At 43.9% G+C, this 23,256-nt stretch overlaps 2 protein-coding genes across 3 annotated transcripts; one reads left to right on the top strand and one right to left on the bottom strand.

Annotated features, from left to right (window-relative positions):
* Positions 1–398: 398 nt before the first annotated feature.
* crebl2 (cAMP responsive element binding protein-like 2) lies at positions 399–4,719 on the bottom strand. Its single transcript, XM_006781073.3, has 3 exons — positions 4,499–4,719; positions 1,672–1,866; positions 399–1,253 (listed from the first exon to the last, which is right to left on the bottom strand). Exons 1-3 carry the CDS (start codon positions 4,511–4,513, stop codon positions 1,095–1,097), a joined length of 369 nt encoding a protein of 122 aa, XP_006781136.1. The 5' UTR covers positions 4,514–4,719; the 3' UTR covers positions 399–1,094.
* Positions 4,720–10,077: 5,358 nt separating this feature from the next.
* On the top strand, positions 10,078–22,568 carry dusp16 (dual specificity phosphatase 16). 2 transcript variants are annotated; one of them, XM_006781071.3, is made up of 7 exons: positions 10,078–10,259; positions 15,906–16,541; positions 16,953–17,091; positions 18,377–18,540; positions 18,702–18,861; positions 18,950–19,073; positions 20,086–22,568. In XM_006781071.3, the coding sequence occupies exons 2-7, from the start codon at positions 16,278–16,280 to the stop codon at positions 21,158–21,160; spliced, it is 1,926 nt and encodes a 641-aa protein (XP_006781134.1). In that variant the 5' UTR covers positions 10,078–10,259; positions 15,906–16,277; the 3' UTR covers positions 21,161–22,568. The 2 variants fall into 2 exon arrangements, with proteins under 2 accessions (XP_006781134.1, XP_006781135.1); XM_006781072.3 differs by lacking the exon at positions 10,078–10,259 and adding an exon at positions 14,820–15,125.
* Positions 22,569–23,256: the final 688 nt, after the last annotated feature.

Genomic DNA, 23,256 nt, shown 5'->3' with positions numbered 1-23,256 from the left:
GTCTCAGGTTATGTTTACCTGATTCTGTGACTTGTTGAGCCTCACCTGAGTTTTTATTGTGTGGACCTTGTTTTTTATGGAAGGTAAATGTGTGTACCAACTTGCACTTTAAATGTTCCACAGTCCCTGCAGAATGAACACGGTGGCTCCGTCTGTGCAGTTGCTGCACTAACATCAGTGCAATCAGATCCCATAGTCTTGAGACTGTGTTTCATCCAAAGTCCCTCTCTTCCTTCCTGCAGACAGTCACAGCACTTCCTGCGAGTCTGCATTAATCTGCACATTGTTTACGGGACACTCATTACCTGCTGTAAGTACAAATGTTTGTGATCCATGCACAAATCTAACTATCCCGTCCTCAGATTCATGCATGAACAGAAGATACTCTGAGCTTCACCGAGGATCAAACAGTTTATTTATTTATTTGCTCTTAGACATTTTAAACTCACATTTTCTACAATCATAAAACAAAGTGCTTCAGCTATGTTTACAAAGGTGCACAAAAAAAAGAGCTTACAAGCTGTTCAGAAACAAGATTTCAGATTTTAGTGCGTGAAAAAGAAACCGCGGGCGCCGACCTGCTCGCTGCTGGTTTAGTCAGTCCTTCAGCTCACAAACGTTATCAGGATCAAACCAGATGAAAGCCCGGCTTGACCCGATGACCAGACAACAATAACACAGCAGCTGTCCAACAGCTGCGCACACACACACACACACACACACACGTGTCACTATAAGAGTTTAGAAACAGGAGTAAGTCATGTGACCTGCAAACCACCACAGAAAGATATTGATCCTCAGTTCAGAGCATGTATTTGTGTTCTCAAGTTTAACATCTTTATTCACTGGAATGGTGATTAAGCTTCAGCTCCACAAACAACTTTCTGCTGCTTCTGTGTGAAGATGTCGGATCTGACATGCAGCCAGGAGCTTTTGTCCCCCCCTGCTGGCTGTGAGGGTTACTACATGCACTGTACGAGGAGGTGAACCATCCAGAACAGAGGGGAGGTTTATTCTCTGGAGGTTTAAAGGTCTCATGAGTCCTGTGTGAGTGATGAAATGCAGGAGAAGAGGAGGAGAAGGAGGAAAAGCGTCTAACTCTGCCCATTGCTGCTACTGATGTTGTTGTTCTTGCTGTTCTTGGACATCTTGTTGCCACCGCTTGGAGGCATTTTCTGCTCGTCTCCGGTGAGCAGAGCTTTAATCTCTGATGGAATCTTGCCCTGATCCATGGCCGAACACCACTGCTTGTACTGCAGGAGGACGACAGGAGACAAGTGAACAGCAAGTTAACAGTCTATATACGATGAATATATATGATGAGCATCTGACCTGACCTTCGTCGTGTTCTCATAACCACTGGAAACTAAAAGCAAAGCTGAAGTTAAACTCCTGACTCATCGCCCAGAGAGCTGCAGTTGTACCTGTCCAGGTGACTGCGGTCGTGTTTTTACTCTCAACAGAAACTGGGTGAAGTAATGTTAATTGTGACGTTCGTGTGCATCCAATTTTCAAACTTTATTTAAATACCAGGAAACGGAGTGCAGAGAGACTTGTGTGTTTAAACTGGGAGTGTGTCTAACATCTGTGGTCGGCGTTATGAAGCTTCTCTTTGGCACAAAGCTCAATCATGTGTTTGAAATCTGAGTTCATGTCTAACTGGTGTCTCACCATCTCAAGCTCCTCCCGCAGGGCGCAGATGGCTCTCTCCTTACTGGAAACCAACTCCTCCAGGTACTGGTACCTTAGCTTCTTCCGGGCTCGGCACTCGCGGGCGCTCTGCCGGCTTCGCTCCAGTTTGGCCTTCAAGTCAATTTTGGCAGGTTTACGGCCGCGTTTTCCCGGCTTCTTCACTTTGCCCGCCATCTGATGACAAGCAGACACGAGCGATAAATTAGACACAGGACAGAGACACCACTAGCAGACACCACCAGGTCAGTTAATGTGCTTTGAGCAGAGAGGTGATACCTGTTATTTCTGACTGGATTGGTTGAGCCAGCTCACACACAGAACACCTGGATGTGCTAAAGTTCATTTACAGTGAAAGCTCTCAAATTAGCTTCCAGATTAGACCTGAATGAGCAGAGTTGGCAAAAGTACACACATTCTCTACAATATTATTGTTAAAAAAAATACTCCAGTAAAAGTTGATTTTTTATTCAAGTAAAAGTAAAAAAAAGTACCGGCTCTGAAATGTACTCAGAGAAAGAAAAAGTAGCTCCTCAAAGAACATTTCCACCACCTATTTTTATGCAGCATTGACTGAACCTTGTGTTATATTAATGTCATGACATAACAATTTTAGTCGATATGAATACAAACTTTATTTCAGTCTAAATTTTATTTCCAATAATTGTACTTAGCTTGAATTGGTTAAGTAGAACATGAGCAGGAAGGAAAATAAAAACTCTGTTTTCTGGTGTCTGCATTGTAGAGGGTGACTTTACTTTTAAACAGCAAAATGAGTGCAGTCAGGGGCTAACATGGATTCAGCAGGTGGGTGAACACTAAAATCAGTTTTAATCGCTCAGTGTTGGGGAAAAAAAATCATAACTCACTATAATTTCTACTGAGAGCTCCAGTAGTTTTCTTAGTGTACAGGTTGTGATCAGCTGACCTGCTGCTCTTTGTGGATTTACACACCTGAATTCAACCAGATGTGAGCAGATGTTTCATGAGTTGTCCTGGCTGATTTCCATACACTGACAGTACACTGTTTATGCTGTCTTTATATTAGACACTATAAAGTTGGTATGAAGGTGGAATTCAGTGAATGAGTCTCAGCATCATAAGCTAAAATTCAAATGAATCTCTGCTACACTTCATGTAAAGTAAATCTGACCATGGAACCACAGCCACTGTGCACCAGTCACATACTGTTCTTTACTTTAAATCCATCAAAGTACAGCAAACTAACCTGTTTATCCTGCACTAACCTGCAGATGATTTTCATGCAGGCTTTAAATAACACAGTTAAGTCTACCTCAGTTTGTTTAGCATGTTTCACAATATGAAAAAACATAGTTGCACATGTTACAGACCCAATATCTGATTGGATAACATACTTGATGAGGACTTACAAGTAAGCTTTAAATGAGCCGTCCTTTTAAATCTAAGCTCTCTTCTTCCTTTCCTGTCCTCTTTCTTATCTTTCTCCATCTCTGAGTGTAGTTAGCCCTCTTTCTTTTCTCTCCCTGTGAAATACAGAAGCTGGACCTTTAGCTAGCAACTGTGTGACAAACTGCACACAAACAGTTCGTGTGTTTGCTGATGTTTGTTAAAGTGCTGCATTTCAAATTACCTAACACAAAATGTTACTCCCTTTATCCTTACTCCTCTTCAGTAGCTAGCTAGATGCTGAAGTACCGTGAACACAACCTATGGACACCTGCAGTCGTTCTAGTGTTGTGCTAAAAAATAAAATTTTAAAAACGTAATAAATTAATAAATAAATCAAAACTCCGGCCCACTGTAACCCCTGACTACATCTCTTTTTATGCCACATCGCCTGGTGATTAATAAACGAACGGGATTTCCTTTTATGTGTTTCTGTTTAGGCTCAGATCGGTTTTAAGTTTGGAGGCTCGCAGTGACTGAAATAATGACTCCCCTCAAATCAGTTAAAGGAAAAGTAACAAGCCTGTCTGAAACAGTGAGGAGTAGAAAGTTAAGATATTTGTTTAAACAAGCAGGGAGTAAAAGTTAAAAAGTAGTCAGGAAAAAAAACCCTACTCAAGTAAACTACAGATACAGTAACAAAGTATTTCGTTACTGTATCACCCAACAAGTACGACTGACTTCTACTCACCAATCAGAACACTGGAAAACAACGTCAGCAGTCCTGAAGTCCCTCAGACCTCGGTGTGAGGACAGCAGGAAGGTTTTTTTTTTAATAATATCTGACAGCTGATGAATATCAGCATTAAATAAATAAACTTCTTGTGAGCTGTAGACAGTTTACAGCAGGTTTGTTGTTCTATAAATAATAATTTCTTATCCTTCCTGAAATAAACATGTTTACGGCACGGGGAGCTAACGTAGCCTCGGTTAGCACACAGGATACACAGCTGTAATCTAACCTGTTAAAGTAATTCCTTCTTTAACCTCCTAAGACCCAAACTCTTCCACTGCATGCATTTTTAATTTCTCTTTGATATTTGGGTATATTGGAGCCCGATGAATGTAAAAACAATTTTTGTTTTTAAGAAAAATGAGAGCCATATATGAGCATATTCGTTTAAAATTGTGATAGAACAGTAGCAGTATAATGTCCTCGTAAGTGGATACCAGGCCCTTGTAGAGCAAAATTCAGTATTTTGGTCTAAATAACCCAAAATGTGATGTCCACATATGTGGACGGCAGGTCCTAGGAGGTTAACGACACTATCGACACTGACAAAGGTGAAGTGACCAGACGTTGACTAGTTAAAGCTACTAATTAGTACCCCGCAGTTTCCTTTAGCCATTAGCAGCCGTTAGCTGTCCTTAGCTAGCTCACCTTGTTGTCTTCCATGTTGCTAACGTGCAGGCTGTCGTTAGGTCCGCTCAGAGATCACACTGTGTTTCCGGAAGTCTGGACGGAACGAACCGGCTCGGTATCATCAGCGAGGGCTCCAGAAGCAGCTCATCAATCAGTCTGATCACCAATCAGTCTGACAGCTCCCTGCGTTGTTTACATCTGCTGACGTCTACGCGTTTACGTCACTTTTTTCTTTTTTTTACAAACAAAACTTTATTAAATAAAATAATGGAACAAAGACAGCTACCACTAAACCGGAAATAGTGAGATGGTAAAATAAATAAATAACGTCAAACCCGAGTAAATAGTCAGATAAAAACTAATTATATTCTTAACAAGTATGTTAAAATATATCTGACACACTCAAACGTTTAATGTTCAGAAGCCAAATATTAACAATTCGAAAATCTGTAAGTTAGCAGTAACAAATTATATTTATATGTAATAAGAAAGCTCCAGCTTTAGTTTAATATATTGAATGTATTTTTACCATTTTATATGTTTAATGTACATAAACAGTATATCCACTTAAACCCTAGTGTAATCAAAGAAGTTACCACGCCTCGTGATATCGCCTTTAAAAAGCTTGTTCATTTTACTCTGGTGAAGAAATGAATTGTTGTGATATCGTCTTCATGATTTGCAGTAGAGCACAGAGCAGGTCTTGAAAACTGCGTTCTCTAACTACACGATAAAACTCTGGGTTTCCCAAAATGAGGGAACAATAAAACTTCTGCTTTTCTCCGACCTGTTCCCTTTTCCTTTCCCAACCCTCCTCTGACCAGAAATTCTCACTTTTCATAATGACGGTCTGAATTTGGACGCTCAGTTAAAGTTTCAGTCTGAGATCACGCCATGTGAATGAGTGAAGCTGTTTTTTAGAATCTCATAATTTGGATCTTAAAAGCAAAATGCTTTACTGTCTCTCTGATGAGTTTTGCCTCTAAAATTTAAAAAGTCTCCTTAGTAAATTACATATCAAACTTTAGAATCTGTGGCTGAAAGTTCACTGTTAACAGGTGAAAGTTCACACTGTTTACCCAAATGCTTTAAGAAGTTGATACATACAGATATATTTTTCAACCTTTGATGTTTTAAATAAAGTTTTTCACCTGCATTCTGCCGTCATCTGGTGTAAAGAAAACAGAATAATATGAAGAAGGTTTGTAAGGGTCACTGTTGTCACAGAGAACAGACGGTCAGTGTGTGCAGGACAGAAACTGATGGAGAGTCTGAGCTCATCTTTACAACTCAGTCTTCAGTATACACCAATTCACTGTTGGATATGAATGCACATATATTTTATTATTTTACTTAAAGTCTTTAAAGAGCCATAACTTATAACCATAACCACCTCTCCTCTTCCACAATCATCTCATCATCACATTCAGAGGGTTAGAATTCATTCATTCATTCATTCATTCATTCATTCAATTATTTATATTAAGAAAACACATCCTGCTGTCCCTGAGAGTGGATTCTATGATGACATCTCCTCACAGGCCAAAGGGTCAAATGTATGTTAATCTACCCATGACCTGCTGACTAATCCTGTTACATCAGCTGCTGGAAATTTAGAGGAAATGAAGATGATGTTGTGGAAGAAGGTTATACAAATATCAGAGCTTCTGTTCTGAGTTTACTTCCTCAGCAAGCTTTAGTGGGATTAGCACAAAGAGACATGGAGAGCAATCATGGTGGATCCTGCTGAGACTGTTCAGGTGAAGTATGAAGTCATCAGGCTACTGTTACACACACTTTGTTCATTCCTCTGATGTCACTGACAGTAGATGTTATTTTAAAGATCATGCCCAGTTCTGTCATGATACGTGTGAACATGTGTGAAGAGAGCCAGAGATTAATAACTTAACAATAACTAATGATTAAATGCAGAAAGCACATAGTGAGTGAAGAAGAAACACTCAGTGCATCATAGTGTAGCACCCAACCCATGTAGCTAGTATTCAAATTAGATCAAAGGGGTGTTGTAGCACTGAGTAGGGCCGTGGGTTCTTTAATTTAGTGGCTTGCCCTACTAACCTGTAATGCTGATGTACCAGATAACACTTCAGAAAGTGCAAACTGTCAGTTATGCCTGGGGTTGCTGTCGGTGAGGCAGCCCTCTATGCTCCTCCTGTAGGCCTCCTTGCCCTGTTTGATGCCCCTGCTACGTTGGCTCATGCAGTGCTGTACAGGGAACTATCTCACGAGTTCTGATTAGAGCCTGTACAGCACTTGTCAACCAAGGTTTTCCATTAGGAACAACCCAGATGGTTTTAGTCACTGTCACAGTCTCTACGAAGCACTTAATGTAGAAAAGGACTGACTGATGATAAGCCAATATTGGAGAATTCTGCTCTCCCTTTCTAGTCCCTGTCAGTACTCTTGCTGCGGCATTTTGCATTAACTGAAGACTTTTCATCAAATTTTTAGGACATCCTGATAATAACAAATTACAGTAGTTCATCCTAGAAGTAATAAATGCATGAACTAGTTTTTTCAGCGTCACTCTGAGACAGGATATTTCTAATTTTAGAGATATTTCAGAAATGGAAGACACAAAACAAGACACAAGAAGACACAGGCTTACATATTTGTTTAATTAGTGCATTAAAGGACATATCCTGGTCAAAAATGATTCCAAGATTCAAATGTCCAGCTGGGATAACCACATTTACTCAGAGCCTTCTTGATATGTTCTTCTGCTTCCCTGGGCCCTGTGTCTGTGGGGATGTTGTTCACTCTGTGTTGTAGTGTCCTAATGACACCCAGTTTGTGCTCCAGTGGATAATGAGAGTCAAACCTTAAATACTGATCTGATTTACGGTATACATCAACTTTTAAATGTCCCCCATTATTGATGGAAATCTCACAGTCTAAGAAGGCTAACCTGCTACTTTTCATATTCTCCCCAGTGAATTTGATGTCTTGGTCCATTGAGTTAATGTGACCACTGAATTGTGGTATGTCCTGAGATTTAATTTTCACCCAGGTTTCAGCCACATACCTGAACTAATGACTTGGGGGTGTTCCAGGGTAGCATAACAGAGCCATCTTTTCCACTTCTTCCATGCACAAATTGGCCACAGTGGGTGAAACTGAGGAACCTCAGTTAGCACTGGAACCCTAGGTAGTACTGACCCTTGTATGTGACATAGGTGGAATGAAGACAGTTCCAAAAGCAAACACACTTGGTCTATGCTGAAGAGTGGTCCTGTTGCTGAGGTTGGGTCATCCTGTAATCTCTTACGAGCTACCTTCAATGCTTCCGTGACTGGGATGCAAGTGAAGAGAGATGTAACATCGTACGAGACCATTGTTTCATCTCCCTCCATAATGACGTCTCTCACCTTCTCAACAAAATCTAAGGTGTTCTGGATGTGGTGTTCAGAGCTGCCTACCAACAGGTTGAGCATCAAAGCCAGAAACTTTGAGATGTTATAGGTGACCGAGTTGATCATACAGACAAGTGATCTTAAAGGTACACCCTATTTATGTATCTTTGGTACACCATACAGAATTGGTGTTGCTTCCCCTTGAAATAGCCTGTGGTATGCGGTCCGGTCAGTAGCGTTATCTTGTTCTATCTGCTTCAGAATATCTATCACCCTCTTCCTGTAATCACTTCCTGGGTCTCGTTTCTGGGCTCATGAGTATTTTTGTCACTGAACAAATTTTCTCATGATAGTCCATATGGTTTAGCAAAACTGTGCACCTACCCCTCCGGCAGAAGGATGATAATGTTGTCATTACTAACTGATGTAAGTGCCTTCCTCCTTCATGCTGATGTTGGATGCTGGGGGCTTTGCATTGCTGAGACAGGCAGAAACTTTTGTCCGCAGCTGCTCTGCTTCTACGTCTGCAATGTTGTTGTTTCAAATTTCTCTTCCTTTGGCTGTGATCAGTTCAACTAGTGGGATTTGTCTCTGCATCACAAATACCACCATGACTGTCACATTTACCTGCCGTTCCTCCTCAGGTGTGGCTGTTATCTTGACTCTACCTGTACGGCAGTAGAGCTACGATCAAACCTCTTCATGCAGTGTGATTCTAACTGGTTGCTATGGTTATACCTCTGACCTCTGTACCTCCTGCGGTACCATTAGAGAAAGTGATGTAGTGAAACACTGTGTCAGAATAAAAGACATAACACTGATTTTATTTTTCAGGCTTACCGTTTAGAGCAGCTGCGAGGCAGAACATGTGAGCCCATCACTACTCTCTGTGCTCGTTGATCAGATCCTAATCTCTGCCCTGCCTCAGCAATCAGCTTCTCTCTGAATCGAACCGAGCTGCCGATCTTCTCGCAGCTTGTTCACGCGTGTTTTAGCGTTCATTACTTTAGATTTATGGTCTGCATCATAACTACAACGTAGCCACAAACTCCCCTAATTCCACACTCTAACCTAACCTGTACCTCTAAAAAAGTACCTGCACGTCAGGTTGATGCAGCTGCTGTGATTGGTCTGTTGAACACCGTTGATTCTTCCTGTGCATTTCCAGCTACTTTTTCAGCAGCCAGAAATTTTTAAAATTATTTATATTTTAAACCTGCTGGCGTGAGATGAACCAGAGATGAAAGTCTTTACTGTGAGAAGAAACAAGTGTGCTCAGAGCATCTGAAAGCAGCCATGAGATGACAACCGTCTGTCTGATGCCTTCATCAGTGAGAGTTAGCCATGCGTCCTAATTGCTCCAGTATGAGAGAGCTTTCAGTTTTCTTCTGCTTGTGTCGCTTCCATTGTCATCTCTGTGCTCGCCATCCCAAGACAACTAGCTGATTCAGAAACATTACACAATCAGCAAGGTTACACAAACACACAAAAATATCCCATCCACCAGAATCTGACATTTTACCAGCATGCTGGCAGTATTTTCAGTGCTCCAAGTACACAGGTTCCAGATTAATGCTTTCACTGTTTTTCCAACACTTTGAGTGCAGCAGAGCACATGAAAGTCTCAAGCCTGAAAAACACTATCAGGCTCCGTTAGATCAGGTTTACACTGCATTCGTCACGAGAGCAGGACTTTTATTCTGTGAGCAGCACCTGTGTGATTGATCAAAGTCTGAATAAACTGTTTCTGTGACAGAGAGGAGCAAAACTGCGTCCGTGTTTGATCTGTGTTCCTCACAAAGTGCATTCTGGGTAAACTTTCAGGCTCATATGAGTGAGTATAGGTGTCTGCGGAGAACAGGTGAGAGCAGATGGAAGGTCTTCTTTCATCTGAAACCAGGATCATCTTCAGCTGTGACTTACACTTTGCAGTATATTGTACAGTGAACTTGTCTGTCTATTTCACAGTATAATTTGCAGTATATACAGTATATTTCGCAATATATTGTACAGTATATCTTGCAATATATTTGTCAGTATAATTTACAGTATAACTTGCAGTATATTTCGCAATATAATTTGCAGTATATACACTATATTTTGCAGGACACAGCACTCTCGGGCTTTTCAAGAGGCAGTATTTTGCGCGTGCGCAGTGCATCGCTGCCTGCGCCTTTAAGAGCCCGCTGCGCCGAGCCGAACAGCTCTGACGATGACGCCATGCTGTTATTTTTATCACGGTGACCTCATCGTTCTATGGCAGCACCAGGACTTCACCGAGTCCCTCCGCCGCTTCTGCTCTCCTCTGCGACCCGTCCTCTCCGGTACACCAGGCGGTCTCCCCCGGTTTGTCCAGCCGGGTCGGAGGAGCTGCTGTCCGGACTCTGACGTCGAGTTTTCAGACGGTGAGTTCACCAAAATTTCTGGTTAAAGAGTAACCGAGCGGCGGCTGAAGTTCCGTTACCGGGCCTAAAGTTAAAGTTCGCTCCGTGTGTCAGCCCGGGCTAACCCCGCGTCTGAGGGGAACTTAGCGGGAAAACGTCGCTGTTCGTCGGTTTCTTTTTAGGTGAGCCGGAGTGGCGGTCAGACGGTCCTGAACGCGGAGACACACCGATAAAATGTGAGAGAGCAGCGAGCTGAGAGAGTTATACAACGGCCAACGTAACATCCGAAATGTCGCCCACACCGCCCGAAGCTCCCAGAACCAGCGAGGAGCCTCCAACAGCAGCCAGGCCTCCCTTAAATCAAACTCACACTACAACAGCACAGGTTAGCTCGTATTAGACTGTGACTGCGCTAAAATATACCGAAACTGCCTTAAAATAAAGACAGAACAATATTTGTGGGTAGTAATGTCCTTTTAAATAATAGTAAATTTACTTATTTATTTAAATTGCCCTTAAACTCTGCTGACACCACTCATATTAGCTCATATTACAGTTCCAGTGCCTGTAAGTTCCCTTAAATATGCCAGGACTTCCTTAAAATGAAAACTAGCGTTATGTATGTGTATTAACATCCTTATAAATAATAACTAACCCAGTATATGCAGGCAGATATCCATTAATTACCGCAGAAACTCTTTTTATCTGCTCATCTCAATTTCATTTTGATCAGTCTTCCTTAAACATGGTGAAACTTCCTCAAAGGTAAAGTATGAGCATTAATCTCCTTCAGATAACCCTGAACACCACCGATGACAGAGCTGTAAACATTAAGCTCTCCTTAAATCTGCCCAAACCTCCTAAAATAAAAGATAAAGCCTATTTGTTTATATTAATGTCTGATAAATTAAGCACCCTTCAGACTCTCAGATAACCTTTAAACTGCTGAGCATGCTTTTAACAGCACACACTAGACTTCCCTTACTAAATGTCCTTAAAGTTAAAGGTACATTTATTTTAAATATAAATAATATATGTAATGGAAATGTTCCATTATTCTTTTAAGTGAAATAAACCTCCAAATGTAAATAAGTTATTACAAAGTTAACAGGTGACCATTAGGTGTGTGAATCAGGTAAGCTGAGTAAATGAAGCTCACACTTCTCTGAGTGATCTGACCTCAGAGTCACGTTTCAGACTTCAGAAGAAGGTTTGACATTTAAATTTGAGAACCGTCTCTCTGTTGCATCATTTCTGCACACCGTGAGGACAAACGCAGGCAGCAAATAAGCATGATCAACATACTGAAGGATAATATGAGCATCAGAGGGTCCACACAGCATGTACAATAATAAAACTTTGGATTGAAATACTGCAGGGTTAGATCAACCTAGCCGGCTGCTGTAGGTGTGTGCTATACCGGTCCAGACAGTCCCCTGAGAGTCTGTGTTCTTACAGATATCCAGACTGTGATGGAACAGAGTTAATGAAATAAAACAATTGTGGTTCATCTCAGTGGTAATAACAGTCTAAAGGAACTGAAAACTGATGGTTTAAGCTGCCAATAATCAATCTGTCAGTAATCAATACTCACCTGTGAGGGTGGACCTTTATCAGCCTAACCTGTGTTAAATTATTTCATAAGCACTGACAGGTAAATGAAACCCAGCTAACTCACTTATTATCTGTGTGTTTCCTTCAGGAGAAGAAAACCTCGCCGTTTTCAGTGGTTTGTTTTTAAACATTTGCACCGATGCTGAGAGGTGTCAGTTTAGAGCCGGTGGGTCACATGACCAGAGCAGTGAATTATTTTTATTTATGCGTTTATGTTTAGTGAGTGTGCTCAGTGAGGAAATTTAAGTGTCATGCAGGTCAGTAGGATGGTGGTGAAGCCTGATTAGTCTCCTTGAGGGAACCGGAAGTGATGTCAGGGTGACGGCCAGCTGCTGACAGCGTTTCCACCAATTACAATTAAATGCTTAATCATGGCATTGTTTATAGCCATCACAGCGCTGGTTTACTTCCTCTTCAGCACAGTGAGCTGATCATGTGTTGGGGCTGAACCACAAGTTCCTCTCTGTAGGAAGGCTTTGGAAGCCTCATTTACATTTTTTTTATCATAATTAATAGTTAAAAAATGTGCTGCAGCATGCCCCACCCACCTTTTTACCAGCTTCTTATTTTGAATGCTTGCCTCCGGGTGATTGGTCGACGCTCCAACGTCATTTTCAGAGTGTTGGCTCAGGTGAGCACAGCGGTAGTCTAACCTGTCTGTGTGTGATGTCAGCACAAGGCTAAAGTCCTGTGATTGGCTGCTTTTAACCTCGGGTCGTTCACCTTTGACCAGTCTCCACTGTCAGCTCAAGCTCTGAGCGCACCTGTCACATGTAGAGGCGCAGAGGAGCAGGAAGTGGCAGCGCTCTTTATCTGATGGTGTTTGAAGATGAGGGCTCTCTGTGTCTCAGAGGCCTGACTTCACCGCTCTGTTACACCTGATAACAGCCTCTACCTGGACTCTTACCTGTGCTGTAGAGCTGAGGACGAGGCCGGCGCTCGCCCTCAGACTAAAATCATCATCACTCAGAGCTCGAGCCTCTGGAGAAAACCAAACTCTGACAGGAGGTCAGTACTCAGTGAGCGCCCACCACTCAGATTATTTTTGTTTTTCTGCTTTAGTGACAGTGACATCGGCTTGTCACACAAATAACACTCCAGGGCTATTTTTAGGTTTTGGAGTCAGAAGGACGACCAAGCAGCCTGTTTGTCTCTCTGAATCTAAATGCAGTAGTGATGTTATACAAGGCGCCTGGTCACCTCACTTCCTGTCACAGATCTCCTGCCGCAGGGGTTTATGTTTAACATGAAAGTTTTATAGGTGGGTTCCAATTAAGATTAATGGTAATGTCATGACTACGGTGGACCACGTGACCCCGGCATGCCGCCTGAGGTCAGTGTGTGATGTTGCAGGAGGCTGGCAGGTGATTTGGGTCGAGGTGTTTCTGCAGACCGGTGCCCGTGATGCCATCTTTTCCAGCGGCTCGTAGCCGGTAATTTGACAGATCGGGTGTCAGAGCAGGAATATCCTGGCTTGGAAAAACATCAGCGGGATCCGAATTATTGGACTGAAGTGGAACCTGATGTTGGAGACACAGCCAGAAGCTCCAGCTGCTGTTTAAAGGCTTCAGAAAACACAATCGTCCTCTTTCTTCCTGGTTCATGGCTCCAGGCTGGTCTCCTCTTGATTTTACATTCCTCCTTGCAGGCGCTAATTCAGTTCCTCCACATAAACCATCCGTTCTGTTGGGGGGGAATGTAGGTCAGTGCTCTTTGGAGGGATGGCTGTAGTTTACACAATCGTTTTAATGTGGACGTGATGCTAACACACCTGAAGGTTGATGTTGGAGCTGTGTGTGCAGCTCACTGTGGACATGTTAACTCTTTAAACACCATCACAGCTCTGCAACCACTGTCCACACTCCTTCAATCATTGGTTTCATTTAACCATCACAGGTACCACTTTCATCAGTCTCATCTCCACCTCATCCTCTTTCTCCTCAAGCTTCTCCTGAGTGAAGTCTAACACATGAAAACAAAGATAAACGTGATCATATATTCTCGTCGTTGTCAGCAGCTCAGACGTGACCCTCACGTCTCCCCACAGCTGACAGCGAGCCGGCTAAACAGCAGCAGCTGGTTATAAGCTAACATTGTGCAGCTGATGTTAGGCTCGAGTGTCTAAAGCAAGGGTCTCAGACTTGAATGACCTGAAGCTCACTTTAGTGTTTTCAAGTAGTACTAAAAAACAAACAAAGAAACAGGAAAACACCCACAAATATTTCCAAAAATGTAGTGTCTTTTGTTTGTTTGTTTGTTTTGTAGATTTCAAATATTGTATAAAAAGACAAAACTGCAAACGTGAACACAATTGTTTTTCCCCTCACTCTTAACTAACTGAAGCCTTACAATGAACTACCAAATAAATAAATTGTTACTCTCTTTCTGGCCAAACACATGGCAGCACTTCTCCTATAATTTTGTTCGTATTTAACAAAATAAGACAGACATTAGTTTTTGACTGCTGGTGTTTTCTTAACAAATAACTCTCTCACTAACACAGCCAATCCTTAAACATGTTTGTACTCTCTGCTCATATTGCCTTCATATTAAAATGTTTTTTTGCTTTTTAAAGAACTTATTTTAACATTAAATTCAACAACACGTGGGCTGCAAGGGGACCCAGGGCTGCGAGTTTGACACCCCTGGTCTAAAGTCACACTTTCCCTCTGATAAAGTGTCTTAATTACATCTCACATAAGTTTATTCATCAACAATCCAGCAAAGTTAGAGCCACTCCAGAGATGCTGGTGAGTCTGTGGAGCTACAGCGTTGCCTCCGTGTTGTTAACATGTTGTAAATGTGGTGCAGCTGACAGAAGGAAATAAAATGTGGGGACTTTTTCTGGGTCTCCTGGCTGTATACGGATCAGTCCTGCTTACAGTTACCTGTGAAGGTGATTTGGGATTCCTGCTCTCCGCTGTGTTATCTGCAGCTGTAGAGACCTGGGACCACTCCATCTATCCCAGGTGGATGGTTTCACTTTCCTTTGGCTGGGACCGCGAGTTTAACGGTTGACCACTTGTGCGCTGAACCTCGGTGACATCACTAAAATGAAGCAGCAGGACCCTTTACAGATGTGCCAAGCAACTAAGTCCCACTCTGAGGAGGAGGTGTAACAAGTTTGGGGATTTTTTGGCTCTAACTTTTACAGCATGAGGGAGTTTCCTGGTGCAGAGCTGTGAGTCATCCTGAGACCAGCTTCTGTCATACCTGCACAGCTGGATCAAGTCAAGTCAAGTGGCTTTATTGTCACTTCAACCATGTGCAATGGTACAGTACACGGTAAAGCGAGACAGCGTTCCTCCAAGACCATGATGCTACATATAACATATAACAGACAATCAACACAGGACTACATAAAGTGCAAGTGTGCAAAAATTGCAAAAAAACAAAACAAAGACAGTGCAACACCAGACAGAACAGAACGATACAGACATAAGACAGTGCAATTGAAAGGTGCAACAATGACAGTGGGTTGTGCAAAAAACTGAACATTGTGCAAAAAGTAATTTGATGTATGAAGGTGTGTGTGAGATTGTGCAGATAAGTGCTTCAACACCTGAGCTCAAAGAAGCAGCTCAATCATTCGTCACACTTTTACGAGCTCGAGCACAGAAACCAGTGCATCACTGATTTCTTACACAGCTCAGTATGAGGGTGTTATTTGATAATTATTTTCAGCTGGAAGGTGAGATCACCTGCATGTAGTTTACCTCCTCCCAACAAACAACTGATTTAAATCTTTATTATTGACTGTAAGGCCCACTCCAAAACGCACGTCTGTTTTTCACGGTTTTCAGGAAAGCAATGAGAACAGCGCCGTAACTCTCCAGCTCCTTCCTCTGCTCATGTTTCAGGCTCTCTATAAAGTTTAGTGAAATTGGGCGCGATGCGTTTTGTGTCATCCTGGTGTGCCGGACAACCTGACCCATCTGTCTCACGGTCATGGTTTTCTGTGTGAATAAAGTTTGTCCTGATTTGGCGTGGCGTCGTTGAACGTTTCTGAAGTGACTGTGATGCAGACTCACTCTGACTCTGTTTGTGTTTCAGACTTTAAAACTCAGAGTGATGTCATCAGGAGAAAAGACGGCTGTTGGAGTGAATGAAAGCCCCTCCCCCTCGCTGCAAACACACACACTGATGGACTGAACACACACACACACTCTGAACCACCATCTCACACACAGTTGGGATTGGCTCTCTCTCCCTCTCTCTCTCTCTCTCTCTCTGGGGCTGCCATCGGGATGACATCATACCCGGCCGACACAATGGAGCTCTTCATCCTCTGAGGTTCCTGGCCAGACTGCATCACTGCGCTGGACTGCCGGCCGGGACGCCCACAAGGAGGGGGGGAGGAGGAGGAGGATTACTACCAGGGAGGGGGGTGGGGGGGTGGTAGGGAAGTGAGAGGAGGCAGCTCACATGTGTGAGCGTGCGGGGTCGCGGACTGGACTGGGTATGGCAAGGCCCGGGACTGTGCGCCCTATCGGGCCAGAGGCTCTGGTAGCACTGCTGGAGGGGGCGTTGGACCGGGTGGTGCTGATTGACAGCCGGCCCTTTGTTGACTACAATACCTCCCACATCCTGGAGGCTGTAAACGTGAACTGCTCCAAGCTGATGAAGAGGAGGCTGCAGCAGGACAAGGTGCAGATTGCCGAGCTGCTGCAACATTCAGCCAAGAAGAAGGTGAGTAGTGGTGGTGGTGGGAGGGTGGGGGCTGCTCCAGTGTGGTTAGAATACGGCTCAGATTCAGAACAATGCGTTAGGTTAAAGTACGGAGCAGGCCAGGGGACAAAAGACTGGTCACTGTGTCACAAACTGTATATAAAAGATGGATACAGCTGTCGCTTTAAGTGCTGCTGCGATGTTTTCAGAGTCAGACGTGACCGTGCCTGATATGGTGAGTGGAGTTGTTGGGTGATGCTGACATGATTTGCCATTCATCTGCACCTGCTCACTAAGGCATTGTTTCTAGTTTCAAGTTGATGGGAATTTTTTATTTATTTATTTTTTACAAGCTCAATATACTTTATTATTATGTACAGATTTATTTTCTCTTTTCCTGATCCTGGATGTACCTGTGTATCTGTGTTGCAGTTGGAACTGCAGGCCGATCAGGAGGTGGTGGTGTACGATCAGAGCTCTGCCAACCCAGCCGCTCTGAGCTCCGAGTCCTTTATCAGTGTCCTGCTGGTTAAACTGGAGAGGAGCTTCCCCTCCGTACACCTGCTCTCAGGTGAGCCTCCCTGCACCCGCGTCGCTCTGCCATTACTAAAGTTCAGAGTGTGGCCTGTAGGGAACGTTTAACTGTGGGGGGTGAGCAGTTCGCCGGGTTCACCGAGTCGCAACGATGAATCTTGAGCCTCTGAGCCTCTGACTCTGGCGTGCAGCTGTAATCTAAGTTTAAACAGGAAACCTCTGAGAGCAAGCGGCTGCTTCCTGCTGGATGTCTCTGCGACGCCATTAAACCTCATTTACACTCGTTATAGGTGATTAAAGTGAGATGGCAGCAGCTAATGTGAAGGAACCGATCAGATTATTGATTTCTGATCGGCTCTAGCTCTGAGTGAGCATGCTGCAGCTGCCTGCAGCTATTTCTACGGAGTATGGCGTTATGTAACGATGATGTAATGCTGCATGGTGGCTCCACCCTTACATCAGAAAAACCAAACAAAGTGCTCGCTCTGAGGTTTCAGTTACACAACAGCCACTTCCACTGGGAGACCAGAGTCTTCATCAGCGCCGAGGATCACAGAACACGCCCGCCAGCGAACTGAGTCAGACAGGCATGTGAGGAGGAAGTGCTCACATGCTATGTTTAAATCCATAAACAGACAAGCTGTTAAAATTAGCTACAAAAACACAGAATATTAAATTTTTTTAAATTAAAATAAGAATGTAAAAGAAATGCTTAAAAATAAAAGAAAAAATATTTTTAAAATTGCAAAACATACTTAAAAAATATGAAACTGTAAAACATTACATAAAAAAATTAAAATTTATAAAAAGGGGAAAAAATTATACAAATCATAAAAAATTGAAAAAAGTCAAAAATGGAAGAAAATCAGTCAGTAAACTTAAAAAAAATTGTGACAGAATTTAATTGATTAAATGTATTTATTTATTTTTTTAAAAAGTACCAGGACATTTAAACCAGGAGTGTTTGGGCCTCAGTTACAAACTGTGTGAATATCTTTAGGTTCTGTCTTCGGATTGTGTACAATCATGATCACAGGTGTAGTTATAAATCAGAACATTTTCTTTACATGATCAATAGCTGGACTCACCTGGCACTCTCTGCTGGAAATAAAGCGGTTTCCAAAGGAGGCTGCAGAACATCAATGCTCTGGCTTGTTGCCTGGCAACAGGTGATGAGGATGTTTGAGTCGAGCAGAGACAAAGGTTCATTCTGATTCCTGCAGGAAGGAAACGAACACGACAGCACAGCTGTTGACCTCATTATTATTTCACTGTCAGCTGACTGTGTGTGTGTGTGTGTGTGTGTGTGTGTGTGGTCTCAGGTGGGTTCTCTGAGTTCTCTCACCTTTTTCCTGGTCTCTGTGAGGGGAAGTCCACCCTGGTTCCTTCCTGCATCTCTCAACCTTGCCTGCCCGTCACCAACGTCGGGCCAACCCGTATTCTGCCTCACTTGTACCTGGGCTGCCAGAGGGACGTCCTCAACAAGGTGACACAGCACCACCCCCACATCACAGCCCTGCCCCCGAACGCTTTTTTTAAAAAAAAATTTATTTTTTTAAAAAAAAATTTATTTTTTTAAATTCCAGCTCTTCTTGGGGTTCAGCCTCTCTGGTCCGGCTCTGATCCAAACCTGTGTTTGTTTTCCAGGACCTGATACAGCAGAACGACATTGCCTACGTCCTGAACGCTAGCAACACCTGCCCCAAACCGGACTTCATCCCAGACTCCCACTTCCTCCGAGTCCCCGTCAACGATTCGTTCTGTGAGAAGATCCTGCCGTGGCTGGATCGCTCGGTGGAGTTCATAGGTCAGCATCACTTGCCCACCTCTCTTGTGTGACTGAATAAACCAGACCCTACTGCTCTCTGCTCAGTCTGAACTTTGTTGTGTTTCAGAGAAGGCCAAAGCCTCCAACGCCCGAGTCCTGGTCCACTGCCTAGCTGGAATCTCCCGCTCGGCCACCATTGCCATCGCCTACATCATGAAGAGGATGGACATGTCACTGGACGAGGCGTACAGGTGAGAAGTCAGGACTTCTGAATCTGACCTGGGACCAAGTCTGTTTGTTAGTTTAAAATGTTTGAATGCTCAGTTTTCTGAGTTCTTCCTCCTGTGATGTCATCAGAGGTCACTAAACTCTGAACATAACCAGGTTGTAGTCATCAGTCAGCCATTGACAAGGTTTCTGAAGCCCCAACGAGCAACCAGAGACAAGTTTAATAAATCTGTTTATAGACATTTATTTTACATCACGTAATGTTTGCACGACAGAATCTGGAGCTCAGACACTCTGTTAGTACACGAGCCTCACAGCAGCTATATAATTGGACGCCACCAGATGGAGCATCGTTGGTGAGAAACACCATCCAAGCTTATCCTTTTTCAGGGTCGCGGGGGGCGCTGGAGCCTATCCCAGCTGTCATAGGGCGAGAGGCGGGGTACACCCTGGACAGGTCGCCAGTCTGTCACAGGGCTAACACACGGGGACTCCCGCATTCACACCTATGGGCAATTAGGATTAACCAGTTAACCTATCCCCACTAACTGCATGTCCTTGGACGGTGGGAGGAAGCTGGAGTACCCAGAGGGAACCCACGCAAAAACAGGGAACACCATGTATCAGTTAATCTCGGCCTGATGTTTGTTAACATTGTAGTTAGTTCTTTTAAAGGTGAAAGAACTACATTGAAGGCACAAGTGGCAGAAATTAGCTTTCCCCTAGGAGTGGATGGACTCTGCCTTGTGATAGTGTGAGTTCAGTCATTCATTCAGTCTAAGCTGGAGGAGGTGGTGAGAGGGAGGTCTGGGCTTCCCTGACAACTCCAAACAAAGAAAATGGCTGATTTTTGTGCCACACTTTTCTGTTGCAGTTTAGTTTTCAGATGATAATTTGAAATATGATAATGCAAACTTTAAATGTGCGCATGTTTGGTATTGAATGACGCTGACAGCCGTAAGTGTTTGATCCTCATTAACCTGTCGTGTTGCTTCCTGTCCATAGTCATACGCAATGTTTCTCTTCCTCATTCAGGTTTGTGAAGGAAAAGCGGCCGACCATCTCGCCCAACTTTAACTTCCTGGGTCAGCTGCTGGACTTTGAGAAGAAGATAAAAAGTCCTCCTGGTACGGACGCCAAACCCAAGTGTCTCCATCCTCCGGAGCCCAGCAGCGAGGCCTGCGCTCAGCCTGAGGATGCGGTCCCAACGCCCGGCATGACACTGCTGGAACCTTTGACCCTGCCGTGCGTTTTAGCCAATGCCCCCGAGGAGCGCCTGCTGGCTCAGGCTCTGAGTGGCCTGCAGCTCGCCGACGGCTCAGAAGACAGTGCCCGGTTGAAACGTTCCTTCTCTTTGGACATCAAGTCATATGGTGAGCCTGGCGGGGGCGGCACCCATCGAGTTTTCGCGCCTCACAGCGGGTCGGGGGACAGCAATGACTTCTACAAGCCGCCATCCTTCAAAGAGACAACGAGTAAACCCTGCCAGTTCTCGCCGGTGGAGGAGGTTTCAGAGCAGTCCACGCCGGAGCAGAGCCCTGATAAGGAGGAGGCAGGCAGCCCGCAGCCAGCGGTGTCGTCGGCCTCCAGCGGCTTTGCTAAGCCACCCGCCGCTCCAACCAACTGCTCCCACCACTTACACCGGAGCGGGAGCATGGAAGAGAACGCCACCAGCTTCCTGTTCGGCCTCTCGCGGAGCCAGCAGCACCTCGCCAAACCAGGAGGTGGCAGCGCCCTGAAGGGCTGGCACTCGGACATCCTACTGGGCCCTGTCACCGTCTCCACCTCTTCTTTGGCCAGCGGATGGTACCTCTCCTCAGAGTCCACGCGCTTCTACTCTACGTCGGCTATCCTGAGCGGCGGCGGCTTCACGGCATACAGCTGCAACCACGGCTTGGAGGCGGTACGGCGGCGGCAGCGGACACATGACCGCGGTGACTCGAGGAGGAGCTGGCACGAAGAGAGCAGCTTTGAGAAGCAGCTGAAGCGGCGCAGCTGCCAGATGGAGTTTGGAGACGGGATGGCAGACAGCCGCTCCCGCGAGGAAATGGGCACGGCAGGGAGTCAATCAAGCTTCTCGGGCAGTATGGAGGTCATCGAGGTGTCGTGAGTTCATGCACGCAACACAAACCAACAATTCCGTGTTGTGTCAGGGCCGACCCTGACAGTGGAGGACAAGGAGGGGACGAAGCCAGCAGTTGAATGGTTTTTAAATGCAGGTAAAAGTTGAATAAATCAAACCAGCTATGACTCGATCAGGTCAGATTCACGGTGACGGAACTTCCTGTGTGAGCGGCATTCGTGGGCATACAGGTAGTGTAGCAGCTCTTAATCGATGACAGCTGGGTCTAATGGCAGGTTTCTGCTGGGGTAACAACCTTTCATGAAAGTCAGACCATCTGAGTGGTCTCACAGCTCGGCAGCCATCTTGGTAACGCCTCTGAGCGGTTGGCTTTAATCTAATTTGTCACAGTAATGATCGTCTTTCTGCTTTCCACAATGATCCACTCAGTGTGGTCGGAGATTGGCCCTCCAATCACATATTTGACATCATCTGTACAGCGTAATCTGTCAGGTCAAATAAATCTGACCCCTGACCTGACTCTACCTCTGACCAGTCTGATTGTTCCCTGACCTTCATGTTCCACAGTAACTGCCTAATAAGTGCCTTTATGCGTTTCAAGATGGCTGCCGAGTGGTGAAGGAGTTTGTGATGAAGCTCATCTGTGTTTATCTGGTGGCAGGGGCTTGAGAGAGTACTGCAGCTTTACGTAGGCATATCCATAGGGCGGGTTAGAACCATAGGTTGGCATGACCTCTGAGCTAATATCAGGATATGAGGTCTGGAAGAAGCACTTTGGGAACTGGTTAACATGTCCGTGCTGCTGTGGTAACTCGTTAAAGGGCCAAAACGTCACTCCAACAGTTTAAAAACAGGAAATGCTGAAATACGTCGAATCAGAGAGCTGCTGTGACTGAACACTCACCGCTGCTTTAACATGTCGTGTGCAGACCTGTCTGAGGGACTCGCACTTTAAACTTTTTTTTTCATTTCTAATCAATTCGTGATTGAAAATTGTGGCTGTAGTAATCAGTACCTCCACCGGAGGCAGTACTCACTGCAGCCTGCCAGCTTTGGAACGATTTTTTCTGTTTTCTGACGTTAGTACATTGGGAATAGTTGGTTCATGGGACGTTAAATCAATACACTGATGTCAGACATCGCCTATGTGTGTTGCCGTGGTGGCTATTCCTGCCACGCTTGGACCTTGTGATTGACAACAGGAAGTGAAACAAAGACTGCCAAGACTCTCTTGGGGTGGGGGGGGTGTCGAAGGAGCTTGTTGGCAGGTTAACTCTCAGGTGTCCTCTGAGGCAATCAGAGGGGATCTCTGGCCTCACCTGGATGGACAGCAGGTCATGTGATCAGACGTATTCACAGGTAATCTTGCACTACTGTGGTATAGAGGTTGGTTTGATTCAGAGTGTTTAAAAAGAATAAAAAATATGACTTTTCAGATGTGTAAGTTTGTCTGCTTCATCTTTAAACTTCTAATCTCACACTGTATGAAGACCAACACTGCCAAAAAATACAAAATACATGCTCTGACGTGTCTTTAAAGTGGACGTGAAACTACACATGCCCTGCTCTCAGACACTGACATAGATGTAACTCTATCTGTGAAGCTTGATTTTTAGAAATAAATTCTTAAAGTTTTAAAAACATGTTTAGCACAATGTTCTGTCAGTACGGAACACGACATTTTTTCCCCCATATTCATTTTCCTTTGGATTTATTGAGCATAAAAATAAAGTCGACAAATTATTGATTATAAAATAATCAGCTAATTTCACCTTGTAGAATAAAATGAATTGAGTGTAAAAAAAAAAGAGAAGTAATTTCTGTAATTGTTTTTCCCATATTTATCAATAAATGAGAAATATGAATAGATCTAATGTAAACAGTTTGAAATTTTAACAAAAGTTTATACACTATCAAAAATGATACATTAATTAAACAGATACTCCTGTTTTATTTCCTTATGTGTTTCCTGTATGGGAGTCTGAAATGTACAAAACATAAAAGAAAAAGTATAAATAAATCAGATGATTCAGTTTTTTTTTTCATGCAGTTTTCATCTGTATGAAACGTTGCTTCATCATCCTCGTACTGTAAGTCAGGTTTAATGTAGATTTTGTATTTTA

This window comes from Neolamprologus brichardi, chromosome 17, assembly GCF_056152115.1.
Source record: "Neolamprologus brichardi isolate AB-2024 chromosome 17, ASM5615211v1, whole genome shotgun sequence".
Taxonomy (NCBI): Eukaryota; Metazoa; Chordata; class Actinopteri; order Cichliformes; family Cichlidae; genus Neolamprologus; species Neolamprologus brichardi.
The sequence above is the reverse complement of the archived record's forward strand: the minus strand, read 5'-3'. Positions and strand labels throughout refer to the sequence as shown.